The sequence below is a fragment of the Nyctereutes procyonoides genome, unplaced genomic scaffold (assembly GCF_905146905.1).
Source record: "Nyctereutes procyonoides isolate TBG_1078 unplaced genomic scaffold, NYPRO_anot_genome, whole genome shotgun sequence".
In the NCBI taxonomy this organism is placed as follows: Eukaryota; Metazoa; Chordata; class Mammalia; order Carnivora; family Canidae; genus Nyctereutes; species Nyctereutes procyonoides.
Genome location: NW_026575134.1, coordinates 6,020,108 through 6,032,924, shown reverse-complemented (window position 1 = coordinate 6,032,924; position 12,817 = coordinate 6,020,108). Strand labels below are relative to the sequence as shown.

Here is a 12,817-nt window from a genome sequence, read left to right as displayed (position 1 = left end):
TCATCCTTCTGAGAATTATTTATTGACTTGGAAAAGGGGGAATTGCAGAATACATTTTGCTACCTATGGGTCACTTGGTGGCTTTCCACAGTGTTTTGGATTTTATTTGTTTTTTATTATTATTTGGTATATTCTCTATCTCACAATTTTGCCAAAAAAAAAAAAAAAGTTGTGAGTGCTTCATTCATTCTTCTTGTATCGATCGCATGGTTTTAGGAAGAAAGGTAGGTGTGGGTGTAAGTAAATTCCATAGTGCTACCTGAATTCCAAAGCCCTAAATATTATTTTTAACCATTCACACAAAACACCTCCATGCTGGCTCTATCACTGATTTCAAAAGATGACAACAAATGGGGATTTTTAAGAAATAATGATTCTTGGACTCCTCTGCCAGAGATCCTCATGTAGTTATTCTGGGATGGCTGCTGATAATATGTTGTTTATTATAAAGCCCTCTGAGTGTTTCTGATGCACAGCTAATTTAGGACCTAATAATAATCATGGATTTAAATCCCCTATTTCAACAAGAAATGTTTTAAGTAAAATACTTTTTAGGGGAAATCTATGCTAATAATATCTATGTTATTTTTAATAATATCCATCCTGGGGTGCCTAGGTGGTTCAGTCAGACTGATCATCAGTCTTCGGCTCAAGTCATGATCTCTGGGTCCTGGGATCCAGTCCCATGTCCTGCTCCCTGGTCACTGGGGAATCTGCTCGTCCCTTTCTCTCTCCCTCTGCTTCTTCCCCCTAGCTTGTGCATTCTTTCTCTCTCTCAAATAAATAAAATCATAATAAATAATACATAAATATGTCTCTCTTTGCTTTTAACTTCAAGTTAGCTAAAATTATCTAAATTTACATTTAAGATAAATTTCTTTGGCTCTTTAAATTGAACTAGATCCATGTCTTTCTGGGTTTAATAGTTGGGAGAATTTAATTCTAATGTCTTTATGTAAATGTTGTATTCAAAATAGGCAAATACAAATAAAACATCACAGAAATAAATATAAAAATGAAACAAAAAAAGACCAAGGTTGTCATGTTTGGTTGTACACTGTGAAAGCAGGTACCAGTTCTCAGTGATTCTAACATGAAAATTTATGTCTATGCTGTTGATTGACTAAACCATAAAAACTTAACAAGGGCTATATATTGATATGTAAATTGTTAATAGCGGTAATCATCCTGAAGTCTAATCTCTCAGAAGAAGGTCTTTTATTTCTTTTATACTCTCTAAATAGTTATTACAATGTTCTGGTTACATGATAAAATAATAAGAGTAAAGATTAGTTATGGAAATCTAATTCTGAAATTAAGTTTTTTGACATAGGGTACGACAAGCTGCTTATTCAATTATCACTAAATTCAACATCTTTATGCGTACAAATGAGTCAAATGAGTACAAGCAATAGGTTAAACAGTTTATGCATAAAAGAGAAGTCATATCCTACAACTTGTTGCAAAGATCAAAGTAATAAAGGCAAACAAAAAACTGACCCCAGGGCAAGTTTCTCTTATTATGCATTTTCAGAGATACCCATATATTGGGCCAAATAAATAATGCTATAAAAATATATATACTTAATATCAAACTTCAAGCAGAAAAGATTTCCTTATAAATAAAACTCCGAAGCATCTTGTCACTGAAGAAGTTCAAGATTTCATTTAAAGAATATAAAATGTCACCATTTTAAAAGAAGAAAAATTTTAAATTCTTATAATCGCAAAATAGAGCATACCAATTACTTGTATCCCACATTCTTACCTGTCCAACCAGTATAAGCAGAGCAATCATGGGGATCAGCTGTTTTTAGCCCTTCCTCCATTTGCTGTAGAAGATCTTTGATTTTGGTCTGGATTCGCTTTGTGAAATTCTGAATAATCTGAGAACCAAAAGAACATAGATATTTAAATTGCATAACAATATGGCAATACTGTAATGAATACTTTAATAATCTAAATTGTTGGGCAACCCAGGTGGCTCAGTGGTTTAGCACTGCCTTCAGCTCAGGGCATGATCTTGGGGATCCAGGATCCAGTCCCATGTTGGGCTCCCTGCATGGGGCCTGCTTCTCCCTCTGCCTGTGTCTCTGCCTCTCTGTGTCTCTCATGAATAAATAAAATCTTTAAAAAAATAATCTAAGTTATCAGAATATGAGAGAAAAATTGTATTAACTGGCCCACCTCAATCTTTCATAGGTTAGAAGGTGTCTACCTTGTTTTTATATGGTAAGTTTTTAAATAAAATAATGCCCTATATAGACTATAAGGCATTGGCAGGATTACAAAAAATTATAGAACCCAAAGTAAAAAACCATTTTTTAAAGAAGATGGATTTGACTACACAAACATGTTAACTTCTGTAATTTAAAGAACATGAGAAAGATGACTTAAAAATTAATGACAAGGGAGAAATATCTGCAATATTAAACATTTTAAGTAAAAAAAAAAAAAAGACCACAATACCAAAATAGACCTAAAATTATTGATGTACCTTAAAAAAAGAAAAAATCAAGTAACATGCAAAAAAGGTTTACTTAGCAATTAATGATATGCAAATAAAAGTACCATAGTTTGCCTTATTAGAATAACAAATAATAAAAAAATTTAGAAATATCAAGTCCCAAGGCTGCTAAGAGCTAAGGAAACAAGTATTCTTATTCACTGGTAGTCTTTCTCAAGAGCAATTTAGCAATATCCTTAAATAAGTAGTTGATAGTGTTCAGATTTTTATGTATTTGATGATTTTTTAGAAATCTGCTGCCAATGAGCACTAGGTGTTGTTATATGTTGGCAAACTGAATTTAAATTTAAAAAAATGTAAAAAAAAAAATCTGCTGCCAGAGAAACTGCTAAAATATGTTAAAATCCATGACTATGATCACAGAATTTTCTATTTATCCCTTTAATGTCTATCTTTTGCTTTCCTGTATTTTGCACTTCTGTTATTAGCACAAATTTATGACTGAAGCATTTTACTGATGGACTAACTTGTTAAAATGAAATTTTCTCTGTAGTCTCATAGGGGGACATGTTTTTGCATTACTGCACAGCTAGAGCTGTCATGGAAGATTTTACTGAAATTTGGGATTTTAGACTAAACTAAAAGCAAGTATTAGAAATTAAGTTACAATTGTATATGCTATAAGAAGTCCAGAGAGGTTTACTGAACCCAGGAGGTTCGTGTTTATGTTTCAGGGGGATGAAGCTCTAGAACAGGGAGACATTTCAGAGTTGCAAAACTGAAGACAAACAGGCTTATCTTTTTCATAGAGAGATTTATTTACATTCCAAAGACTCAGAGTATAATATTTCCAATGAAACTCTCCCAGAAGGAAAGGAGAAGACAACTGCCTCTTTTCCATTTGTAAAAAGCAGAGAGAAGTCAATTTTCTTCATTATTTGCCTACAACACATAGACTTTGTATATGGAGAACATTTGACTTGGCTGCATTGTGTTGTCCCACAGGGAAGACCTGAGGCACATGGAGCCACTTACAGGTTATGGTCTGTCTGATAAATAATAAATCTCTGAACCAGAAACTTCTTGTGTACATCCAGGAAAAAATTAATAGATAAACATTAAAGACCTAAACCAGGGTGACATCAGCATCACTGCAGCATTAAGATTAGGTATCCCTTGTTTTTGCCCTCCCTTTAACAATAAAAATCAGGCATCCATCTACAAACAGAAGTGCTTTTGCATGAGCTGTCGAACCCAACACCTTACACCAAGGGACCTGTGGCAGGTCTAGCCCACCAGTCTATCTGGAAATAAGCAGAGATTCTGGTACTGGCTGTGGAACCTACAGGAGACTGTGGACTAGTTGTTTCCCCTGCCCCCTACCCCCATGAGCTGAGCAATCAATTTCAGATCAGAAAACCTTTGGGGAAGTGCAGATTTTCAAAGGAAAAGTTCAGTCTATTAAAGAGCAAAAAATGAGTTTGTATACATTAAATTGGGTAAGACCTTCTCTTTATCAGCATCATCTCTTCCCTAAGGTGGAACAGCATAGGGTTAAATAGATGGCCTACTGTTACCTCCATGGGGAAAAGGGAGAGAGCCCTTGAATGAATGCCCAGTTTTCAAATCTCTGCAGGACTCTGCTTGAAAAGACTCTTCTTTTTTTTTTTTTTCTCATGGCATCCAGAACATTATTGAGAGAGTTCCATGACTGGGGAAAAAAGGAAATTTGGGGCAGTGGCATACAAGATTCCTAGAGCAGAGGGCACAAAAGATTACAGTTCTTGCAAATGTGTTCTGGAGTCCATCAGGTTAATGAAAAATCAAGGAAACATGGCATAGCCAGAAGATCACAATAATCTTCCAATAACCACACCCAAACACATGAAAATGTATGATTTATCCAATAAGGAATTCAAAATGGCTGCTTAAGGAAATTTAGAGCTACAAGAAAATATAGAAAGGACAGAGGGGAGGCAAGAAGGTGGGAAGAGTAGGGGACCTTGCTTCATCTGGTACCTTAAATTTAGCTAGATAACTATCAAATAATTCTGAACACCTATGAATTCAACCTGAGATGTAAGAAAAGAATCGCTGCAATTTTACAAATAGAAAAGTGACACTTTTTGCAAGGTAGGAAGTGTGAAGAAGTGAATCTGAGGGGATATCAAAAGATAACTGACAGGGAGAGGGAGGGAACCTCCATAAGCTGGCTACCAGAAAGTGATGCAGCTGAGGAACATGAAATCAGAAACTTTTAGAAGTCTGCTCCAGTAGAGACATCCCAGCCTAAAAGGTGCTCAGGTGGTGAAGTGGGGCAGGATCCTAGGTAGGACAGTGTGGTCTCAGGATCCCTGGGGTCTCAGAAAGAACGGGGGTGCCTAAGCTGGCAGAAATCCCAAGCATTGAAACAGGGAAACCAGTTAAGGTCAGCAAGTAGGGGTCGGGAGAGGGGCCCTCTCAGCTCAGTTTGCCATAAACTGTGAACCAAGGCATGACTGAGCGACAGCTCTCCCTCCTAGAGCCCTGCAAAGAACAGAAACACTGCCACCCTTCACCTTCCCCCGGGGGGATCAGTGTGGGCATGCACCAGAAGTGAAGACTGCTTATCCCTGAGGGTTTACTGAAGAAAGGGGACCGTGACCTCTCAGCTCTGGGGCTGGAGATCAGGCCTGGCCATTTTTATTTTCATCCTCTAAAGAGGCTCAGAAAGTCTTCAGGGAACAAGAGCCACATAGAGCAACCAGTAGCAACTCACACAGAGCCTGGCCCCCTGGCAAGGGGCGGTGCAACTCTGCCCAGGCAGATACCTGAGAATCAGCACAGCAGGTCCCTCCCCGAGAAGACCAGCTGGAACAACAGGGAATATCAAGTTTACAGAGCACACAAGACTGTAAACTCCAGTGCTTGGGGAAAATACTATATAGAATTTGAAGATTTTTCTCATCATTTATTTATCTTTCAGATTAAAATTTTCCTTTTTCTCCTTATCAACTAGTTTATCAATTCTTTGTTTTTAAGTCTTAACTTTCATTTTTTTACATTTACATTTTATAAATTTATGTTTGGCTTCCTTTCACTGTATTCAACTTTATTTTTATATATATGTAAGTTTGCATTTTTTACAATTTTGGGATTTAATATCTTCTAACACACGGACCAAAATAAACCCAGGACCAAGTGGATCACCCTGTTTTGTCCACCTTTATTTCTTTTTCCTTTCTTTTTGGCTTCTGACCTCTTTGGATTTGTCTAGTGTGTATTTCACTTGAATCATGGTTGATAATTTTTATTTTGTCCTGTTGTTCATCCATTCCTCTCTGGGCAAAATGACTGGAAGGAGGAATTCACAACAAAAGAAAGAACCAGAGGTAATACTCTCTGCCACAGATCTAACTGATATGGATATAAGAAAATGTCAGAGATGGAATGCAGGATAGCAATTATAAAGTTACGAGCTGGGCTTGAAAAAAAGCATAAAAGACACCAGAGAATCTCTTAGTACAGAAATAAAACCTAATCAGGTCAAAATTAAAAATGCTTTGAGATGCAGTCTGAATTGGATGCTTTAACAGCTAGAGTAAATGAAGCAGAAAAGAAGTGACATAAAAGACAAGTTGATGGAAAGGCAGGAAGCTGAAGAAAAGAGGAAAAAGTAACTGACAGACCATGGGAAGAGGCTTCAAGAAATCAGCGATACCATAAGATGAAACAATATTAGCATTATTGGGGTCCTTGAGGAAAAAAAGAGAGAAGGACAGAAGGTATATTTAAGCAAATCACAGCTGAGAACTTCTCTAATCTGGGAAAGGAAACAGGCATTCAAGTCCAAGAGGTAGAGAAGACCCCCCCTAAAAAAAATCAATAAAAACAGATCAATACCCCAACATATAATAAGGAAGCTTCCAAATTTCAGATGTAGAGAAAATCCTAAAAGCAACTCATGGCAAGAGGTTCTGAACCTACAGGGGTAGAAACATTAGGCTGACAGAAGGCCTATCCACAGAGACCTGGCAGGCCTGAAAGGGCTGGCATGATATATTCAGGGCACTAAATGAGAAAAATATGTAATGAAGAATACTTTATCCAGCAAGGCTATCATTCAGAATAGAAGGAGAGATAAAGAACTTGCAGGACAAGCAGAAATTAAAAGAATTTGTGACCATTATACCAGCTCTGCATGATATATTAAAGGGGATCCTATAAGAGAAGAAAGAGCCCAAAAATAACACGGACCAGAAATAAACAGAAACAATCTGCAGAAACAGGGACTTTACAGGCTATACAATGGCACTAAATGCACATCTTTCAATAGTTACTCTGAATGTAAATGGGCTAAATGCTACAATCAAAAGACACGGAGTATCAAACTGGATTAAAAAAGCAAGACCCATCCAAATGCTGTCCATGAGAGATTCATTTTACACAAAAAGACACCTACAGATTTAAAGTGAGGAGGTGGAGAACCATTAATCATGCTAACGGACCTTAAAAGACAGCTAGGGTAGCAATCCTTATAAAAGAAAATTAGCTTTTAAACCAAAGACTGTAGTAAGGGATGAAGAGGGACACTATATCATACTTAAACGGTCTATCTAACAAGAAGACCTAACAATTGTAAATATTTATGCTCCTATGTTGGGATGGGTCAGTTACATCAACCAATTAACGACTAAATCAAAGAAACACAATAACAATACAATAATAGTAGGGGACTTCAACACCTCACTCACAGCAATAGACAGGTTATTTAAGCAGCAAGGAAACAAGGAGTTTAAATAACACACTGGACCAGACAGACTGCACAGATATATTCCATCCTAAAGCAACAGAATACCCATTGTTTTTGAATACACCTGGAACATTCTCCAGAATAGATAACATACTGGTCACAAATCAGGTCTCAACCAATATCAGAAGACTGGTATTATTCCATGCATAGTTTCAAACCATAATGCTTTGAAACCTGAACTCAGTAAGAAGAGGAAATTTGGAGGAATTTTGGAAGAAATTCAAATACTTGGAGGTTAAAGAGCATCTTACTAAAGAATGAATAGGTCAATCAGGAAAGACGTCCTCCTCCCAAACCCCTGTCACTAAGTGCCCCTGAATAAAACTCTATAAACTGTATGAAGTCGCCTGCTTTGTTTCCCAGTCTCAAAGTCTCTTCTCCACTTGGGAGATACTTTACTGTCCCTCTCTCACCTTCTAACACAACACAAAGAGAGAAAAGATTGTATATAACCTACAAAGGAACCCCCAGTAGGATATTAGTGAATTTCTCAGCAGAAATCTTAACAGGCTAGGAGACTAGGATGATATGTGCCAAGTGCTGAAACTCTTGAGACACTGATTACTGAACATACATTTATCTTTTGGCTTCTTATTACAAAGGAACTAAAGATACTTGGGGTCCATTGGTAAATAGGTTTGCCACACTGAAAAATCTACAATGAGGAAGAATTTACTTCTAGAAATTGTGAAATGTATTCGTTAAATAGCGAATTCACAGAATGTTTGTGGAACAGAATCCATAATTGTCTACTTCTTAGTTTTCACTAGAAATTAATGTCCCTATGGGTTAAGCATTCTTATCGATACATGTCATTAAGACAAATAGAACAAGGCTAAAAGGAAACAATTGTATTAAAAGTAGCCTAAGAAAAAGCACAATGTATTTTTTTTATAAGGAAAGATATGAAAAATAGGTTTTTTGTTAAAACCAGTTTGTGTGTGTCCTAAGGTAAAATGACAGGTTGTTCCAGAATAAGAAAGAGGTAAAACCTGAATGGATGAGAAGGTTGTGGAAAAGAAGTCTTGGGAAAGGAATTTTTTTCTGTAATCAAGTGGGCTAGGGCTGGAATGAATTTAAGTCTTTAAAGAAGGAGTCTAAATATCAAAAATACACATGCAAAATTAGAATTTAGTTTTCTCCCTGTTAAAAGGACATGCTTTCCTTGGACTGTTGGGTCTACAGAAAGGATGTGAAAGGTCTGTTTTCATGTTTTAAGTAATCTGTCCAGAAAGCAAAGACTCTGTGTCATACCAAAGTAATTTTTTGTGCTTAATGTTTATCTGTAGCAGGACTTTGATTACTTGCAAGAATTGAGTCTTCAATATTACAAGAGTGAAGTTTTGTTCCCCACTAGGTTACCTTCTGGATTTGCCTTTAAAATCGTCTGCTGTTCTTTGGTTATGTAAACCACTAAGTATTATTTCATAATGATCTGTGATCCTATTAGTCAATGTTCAAAAATTCTGACATTTTTATAACTTTCCAAAACCAAGTTCTAAATGGTGTCTTTGACATCAAAACAACTTAGATTTCTCTGAGGGTCCCTGGAAAATCTCAAAGGATTTGTCTCTCACCTTGTAGGAGAGGTAAAGGTAAATATTTTTACTTGTTATGTTAAATTACATGGGAAGCATTGACAAATAAATGATGATAAACCTTTTTAGGGTAGGTAGGGGCCAAGGGGAGGCAGCCCGAAAATGAGCCACTTTGGCATGATGAACATTTTGAGTTAAAAGTAACCAAAACTCAAAACTCAGGGGTGGCTGGGTGGCTCAGGTTTTGATCCCAGGGCCCTGGGATGCAGCCCCACCCTGGGCTCCCTGCTCAGCAGGCAGTCTGCTGCTGCTGCTTCTCCCCCTCTTCCCCTACCCTGCCATGCTCTCTAATAAAAAAGAAAAAAAAAAAAAGTAAGCAAAACCCAGCAGATACAGGAAAAGCTCTGCCTCCCTCACAATTGCCTACATTTTCATTGGAAAGGAGAGCCCATGGGGATCCCCTGGGTGGCTCATCAGTTTAGCGCCTGCCTTCAGCCTGGGGTGTGATCCTGGAGTCCCGGATAGAATCCCACATTGGGCTCCCAGCATGGAGCCTGCTTCTTCCTCTGCCTGTATCTCTCATGAACAAATAAAATCTTAAAAAACAGAAAAAAAAAAAAAAAAAAAAAAAAAGGAAAGGAGACCCAGTAACAGGAAGAGAGCTATGACGAGACCTCCCACCCTTTTACCTAAGGAACTTATCTGCCTAATAGGGCAACTTTGTTTTTCCAAATATCTCCTTTAGCTTTCTTGCAATGGCCTTTGTTCCCCTTGGTGTCCTCAGACCCCCCCTCCCCCAACCTCTGCTTATCTCATATAAGCTTCCATTGCCTCACCTGCCTTTGGAATCTCCTGTCTGCATGGATTCCCTGTAAGTACACCTGTGAAACTTGATTTCTTTCCTGTTAATCTCTCTCATGTCAATTTGATTCTAAATCCAGCTCGAAGGACCACAGGGCCAGGGAAGGTCTTCCTCCCCAACAGGTGTAGGTGTAGGGATATAAGGACCAGTATGCCCAGTTACCCTAAACTGCCTCACAGCACAGAAATAATCACATTTATCAAATGAGTTCTCGTCGCATCTTTTAACCATGGTCACTTTTTCAGTCTTTCGTCATTTACAGTCATGGATTTACTCTGATGCTTTTGCAAACGTGCTTCGTCTCCGGAGAAGGTCTGAGGGTACAAAGCCTGACGAGTCGTCCAGAACACAGATTGTACAGGACTTTAAGATCGTGGGATCCCTGGGTGGCGCAGCGATTTAGCGCCTGCCTTTGGCCCAGGGCGCGATCCTGGAGACCCGGGATCGAATCCCACATCGGGCTCCCAGTGCATGGAGCCTGCTTCTCCCTCTGCCTGTGTCTCTGCCTCTCTCTCTCTCTCTCTGTGACTGTCATGAAAAAAAAAAAAAAAAAAAAAAAAAAGATCGTAAAACTTAACTAGGTAAGAATTTCCAGAACTAATGGTGAAAAAAAAAAAAAAAACAGTATGCAGACAAAACAAGAATTAACAACACGGAACCAAATGAATAGAGAATGATTATAATTTTTTTTTTTTTCCGGGCCGCCCGAGTGGCCCAGCGGTTAAGCCCAGAGCGTGACCCCAGGGTCCCGGGATCGAGTCCCACGTCGGGCTCCCTGCGTGGAGCCTGCTTCTCCCTCTGCCTGTGTGTCTCATGAATAAATAAATAAAATCTTAAATAAATAAATAAATAAATAAATAAATAAATAAATAAATAAATTTTTTCCTTTGCGACTTTTTTCTTTGAAACATTGCTGATTCCTTTTTTTTTAAATTTTATTTTTTCCTCTCCAGATTTAAGAAAACCTCTTTCTTTACTCATAAGCTACTTGTGACTGCCGGTAAAAGTACAAAATACATAGGGAAGCGGGGAGAACTAGGATTTGGAACACCAAAAAAAAAAAAAAAAAAAAAGACTTGGAACACCGACGTTAGTGGGGGAAAAAAAAAAAAACAAGACAAAACCGAGCCCCCTGCAACCTAGCAGGTGATCGCGTGCCCTCACCGGAGCCGGGCCGTCGCCCGGACGGCCCCGGAGTGCCTCGGGCCCCACCCAGGGAGCGTCTGCTCCGACATCCCGCGGCCCCGTCGTCGGCGCCCACGGCCGCTCCGCACCACACGGCTGACGGGGCGCCGGTCCGCGGCCGCGACGCCGGAAGTCCCCGGGGGACGGCGCGCCCGGCCGCAGCTCCGGAGGCCGCGCCCCTCAGGCCCGCGCGCCCCCGGCGCCCCCCCCGCCCCGCTCTCCCCGCCGCGGGCCCGGGCCCCGAGCGCTCCTCCAGCGCGCGTCTCGACGGCAGGAGCGGCCGGCAGGCGGCGGGCGGAGGGACGCCGCGGACGCCACCCAGCCCGCCTCGGGGAGGAAGGGCCCGCGGGCGCCGAGCGCGGGGCGCGGACTGCTGACGTCACGCGCCTCGGGGGCGGGGCCGGCGGACGCGACCATCGGCAGCCCCCCCCGCGCCCCGCGCGGCCTGAGGCCCCACCACCCGCCGACTCACCTTTCCGTCGTCGTGAAAAGGGAGGCCGAGCTCGTCGGTCGCGGGCGGGGGGCGAGCGCAGCCCGCGTCCTCGGCCCCTCCGGTGGCGGGCCCCGCGGAGGCGGCGGCCTCGTAGTCCGGGAACGGGTTGCCGAACGCCCGCTCCTCCATCTCCGCCTCGCCGCCCAGATGGATCTTGAGTCTCCTGGACATGGTCTCGCCCATCTCAGCCGCGCGCCGCTTCCCCGGCCCCGGGGCCGCGCGGTACGGCGGGCGCGCGGGGACAAACCTCCCGCCGCCGCGCTCCGGCCCGAGCCCCGCGCCGGCCGCCGGGGAGCCCGCGCTCGGCGGGGCGGGCGCTCCCGCCTCGGAGGCCGCCAGCTGCGGGGGCGCCTCTGCGGGGGGCCGGCGTCGCGGCGGGGGCCCGGCACATCTGGCGGCGGCCCGCGCGCCCCCCGCCCCCGCCCCCGCCCCCGCCCCCGCGGCTGCCCCGCCCGCAGGGCCCGCCCGCTGCCGCTCCGGGGGCTCCGGGGGCTCCGGGGGCGCCGAGCCCGCCCTGCGCTTGCAGCCGCCGAGCGATCCGCCGCGTCCTCGGGCCCGGGCGCCGGCCGCCGGCCGCGCGAGCAGCAGCAGCAGCAGCAGCAGCAGCCCTTGGACGGATGTGGGGTGGGGGGGGGTGGGGTGGGGGAGTCTAGGAGAAAAAGATCATCCTAAAGGAAAGACTGTCAAAGCCGCCCACGACGCTGCAAGGATAGTGCCTCCCGGGGGCAGGGGGGAAACGCTGCGTCCTGTTCATCCCGGGCGGGGGGGTCGGAGGAGGAGCCACAGGCCGCTCCCCCCCCCCCCACCGCCACGTCTCGCTTCAGCCCCCTTGTTTCAATAGACGGATCCTTGGTAGCGGGAGGTGAACGTGGAAGCATCATCGACCTCAAAGATCCCCGCAACGTTGGTCGCGGGGGGGAGCGTCACCTGCCTCGTAAAAGGGCTCGAGCAAACAGACCTTGCGGTTTACGTAACTCTGGACCGAGCCCAGGCAATGATTTCTTTCTCCTGGAGGGGAATATCCTCCCCCCTTCCTCCCCCCCAACCACCACCACCCCTCCCCATTTAAATATCCGATGCAATGACAAATAGATAAGAAGAAGATAGTTTATGCCCTTCGGGTCACAAGTCAGTGCGGGAGAAAGGTCAGGGTTACGGTATAGGAGGATAAAGATTTTTTTTTTTTTTAATGGAACCAAGCAGTTTATACGTTAGTGTAATAAAGAGGAAGAGGGATGCGATGGAGGAAAACACTGTGTCCAACAGGAAAGGACACTGGCTCCCCCCCCCCCAGCTGCACAAGGCCCTGCAGGTGAAACACCCCCTGCAGATGGGAGGGAGGACCAGGGGCGAGTACAGTGTAGGAGGAAATCATTCCAATGGGGTTTTTTAAGCAGAAGGATCCTGGGAGTTCAAGGAAACAGTCGTCTAATAAAAGTGTGCCTGGGGGATCCCTGGGGGGCTCAGCGGTTTAGCGCCT

General features: G+C 43.1%; 1 protein-coding gene across 1 annotated transcript in view; it reads right to left on the bottom strand.

Moving 5' to 3' along the window:
* LANCL2 (LanC like glutathione S-transferase 2) overlaps window positions 1-11,713 on the bottom strand; it is a 49,450-nt gene extending 37,737 nt beyond the window's left edge. Inside the window, exons 1-2 of the mRNA XM_055301266.1 lie at window positions 11,317-11,713; window positions 1,769-1,886 (exon numbers count right to left, since the gene is read on the bottom strand). Coding sequence (XP_055157241.1) covers window positions 1,769-1,886; window positions 11,317-11,520 — 322 coding nt within the window. The 5' untranslated portion in view covers window positions 11,521-11,713. The remainder of the gene's footprint in view (window positions 1-1,768; window positions 1,887-11,316) is intronic.
* Between the last annotated feature and the right edge of the window lie 1,104 nt (window positions 11,714-12,817).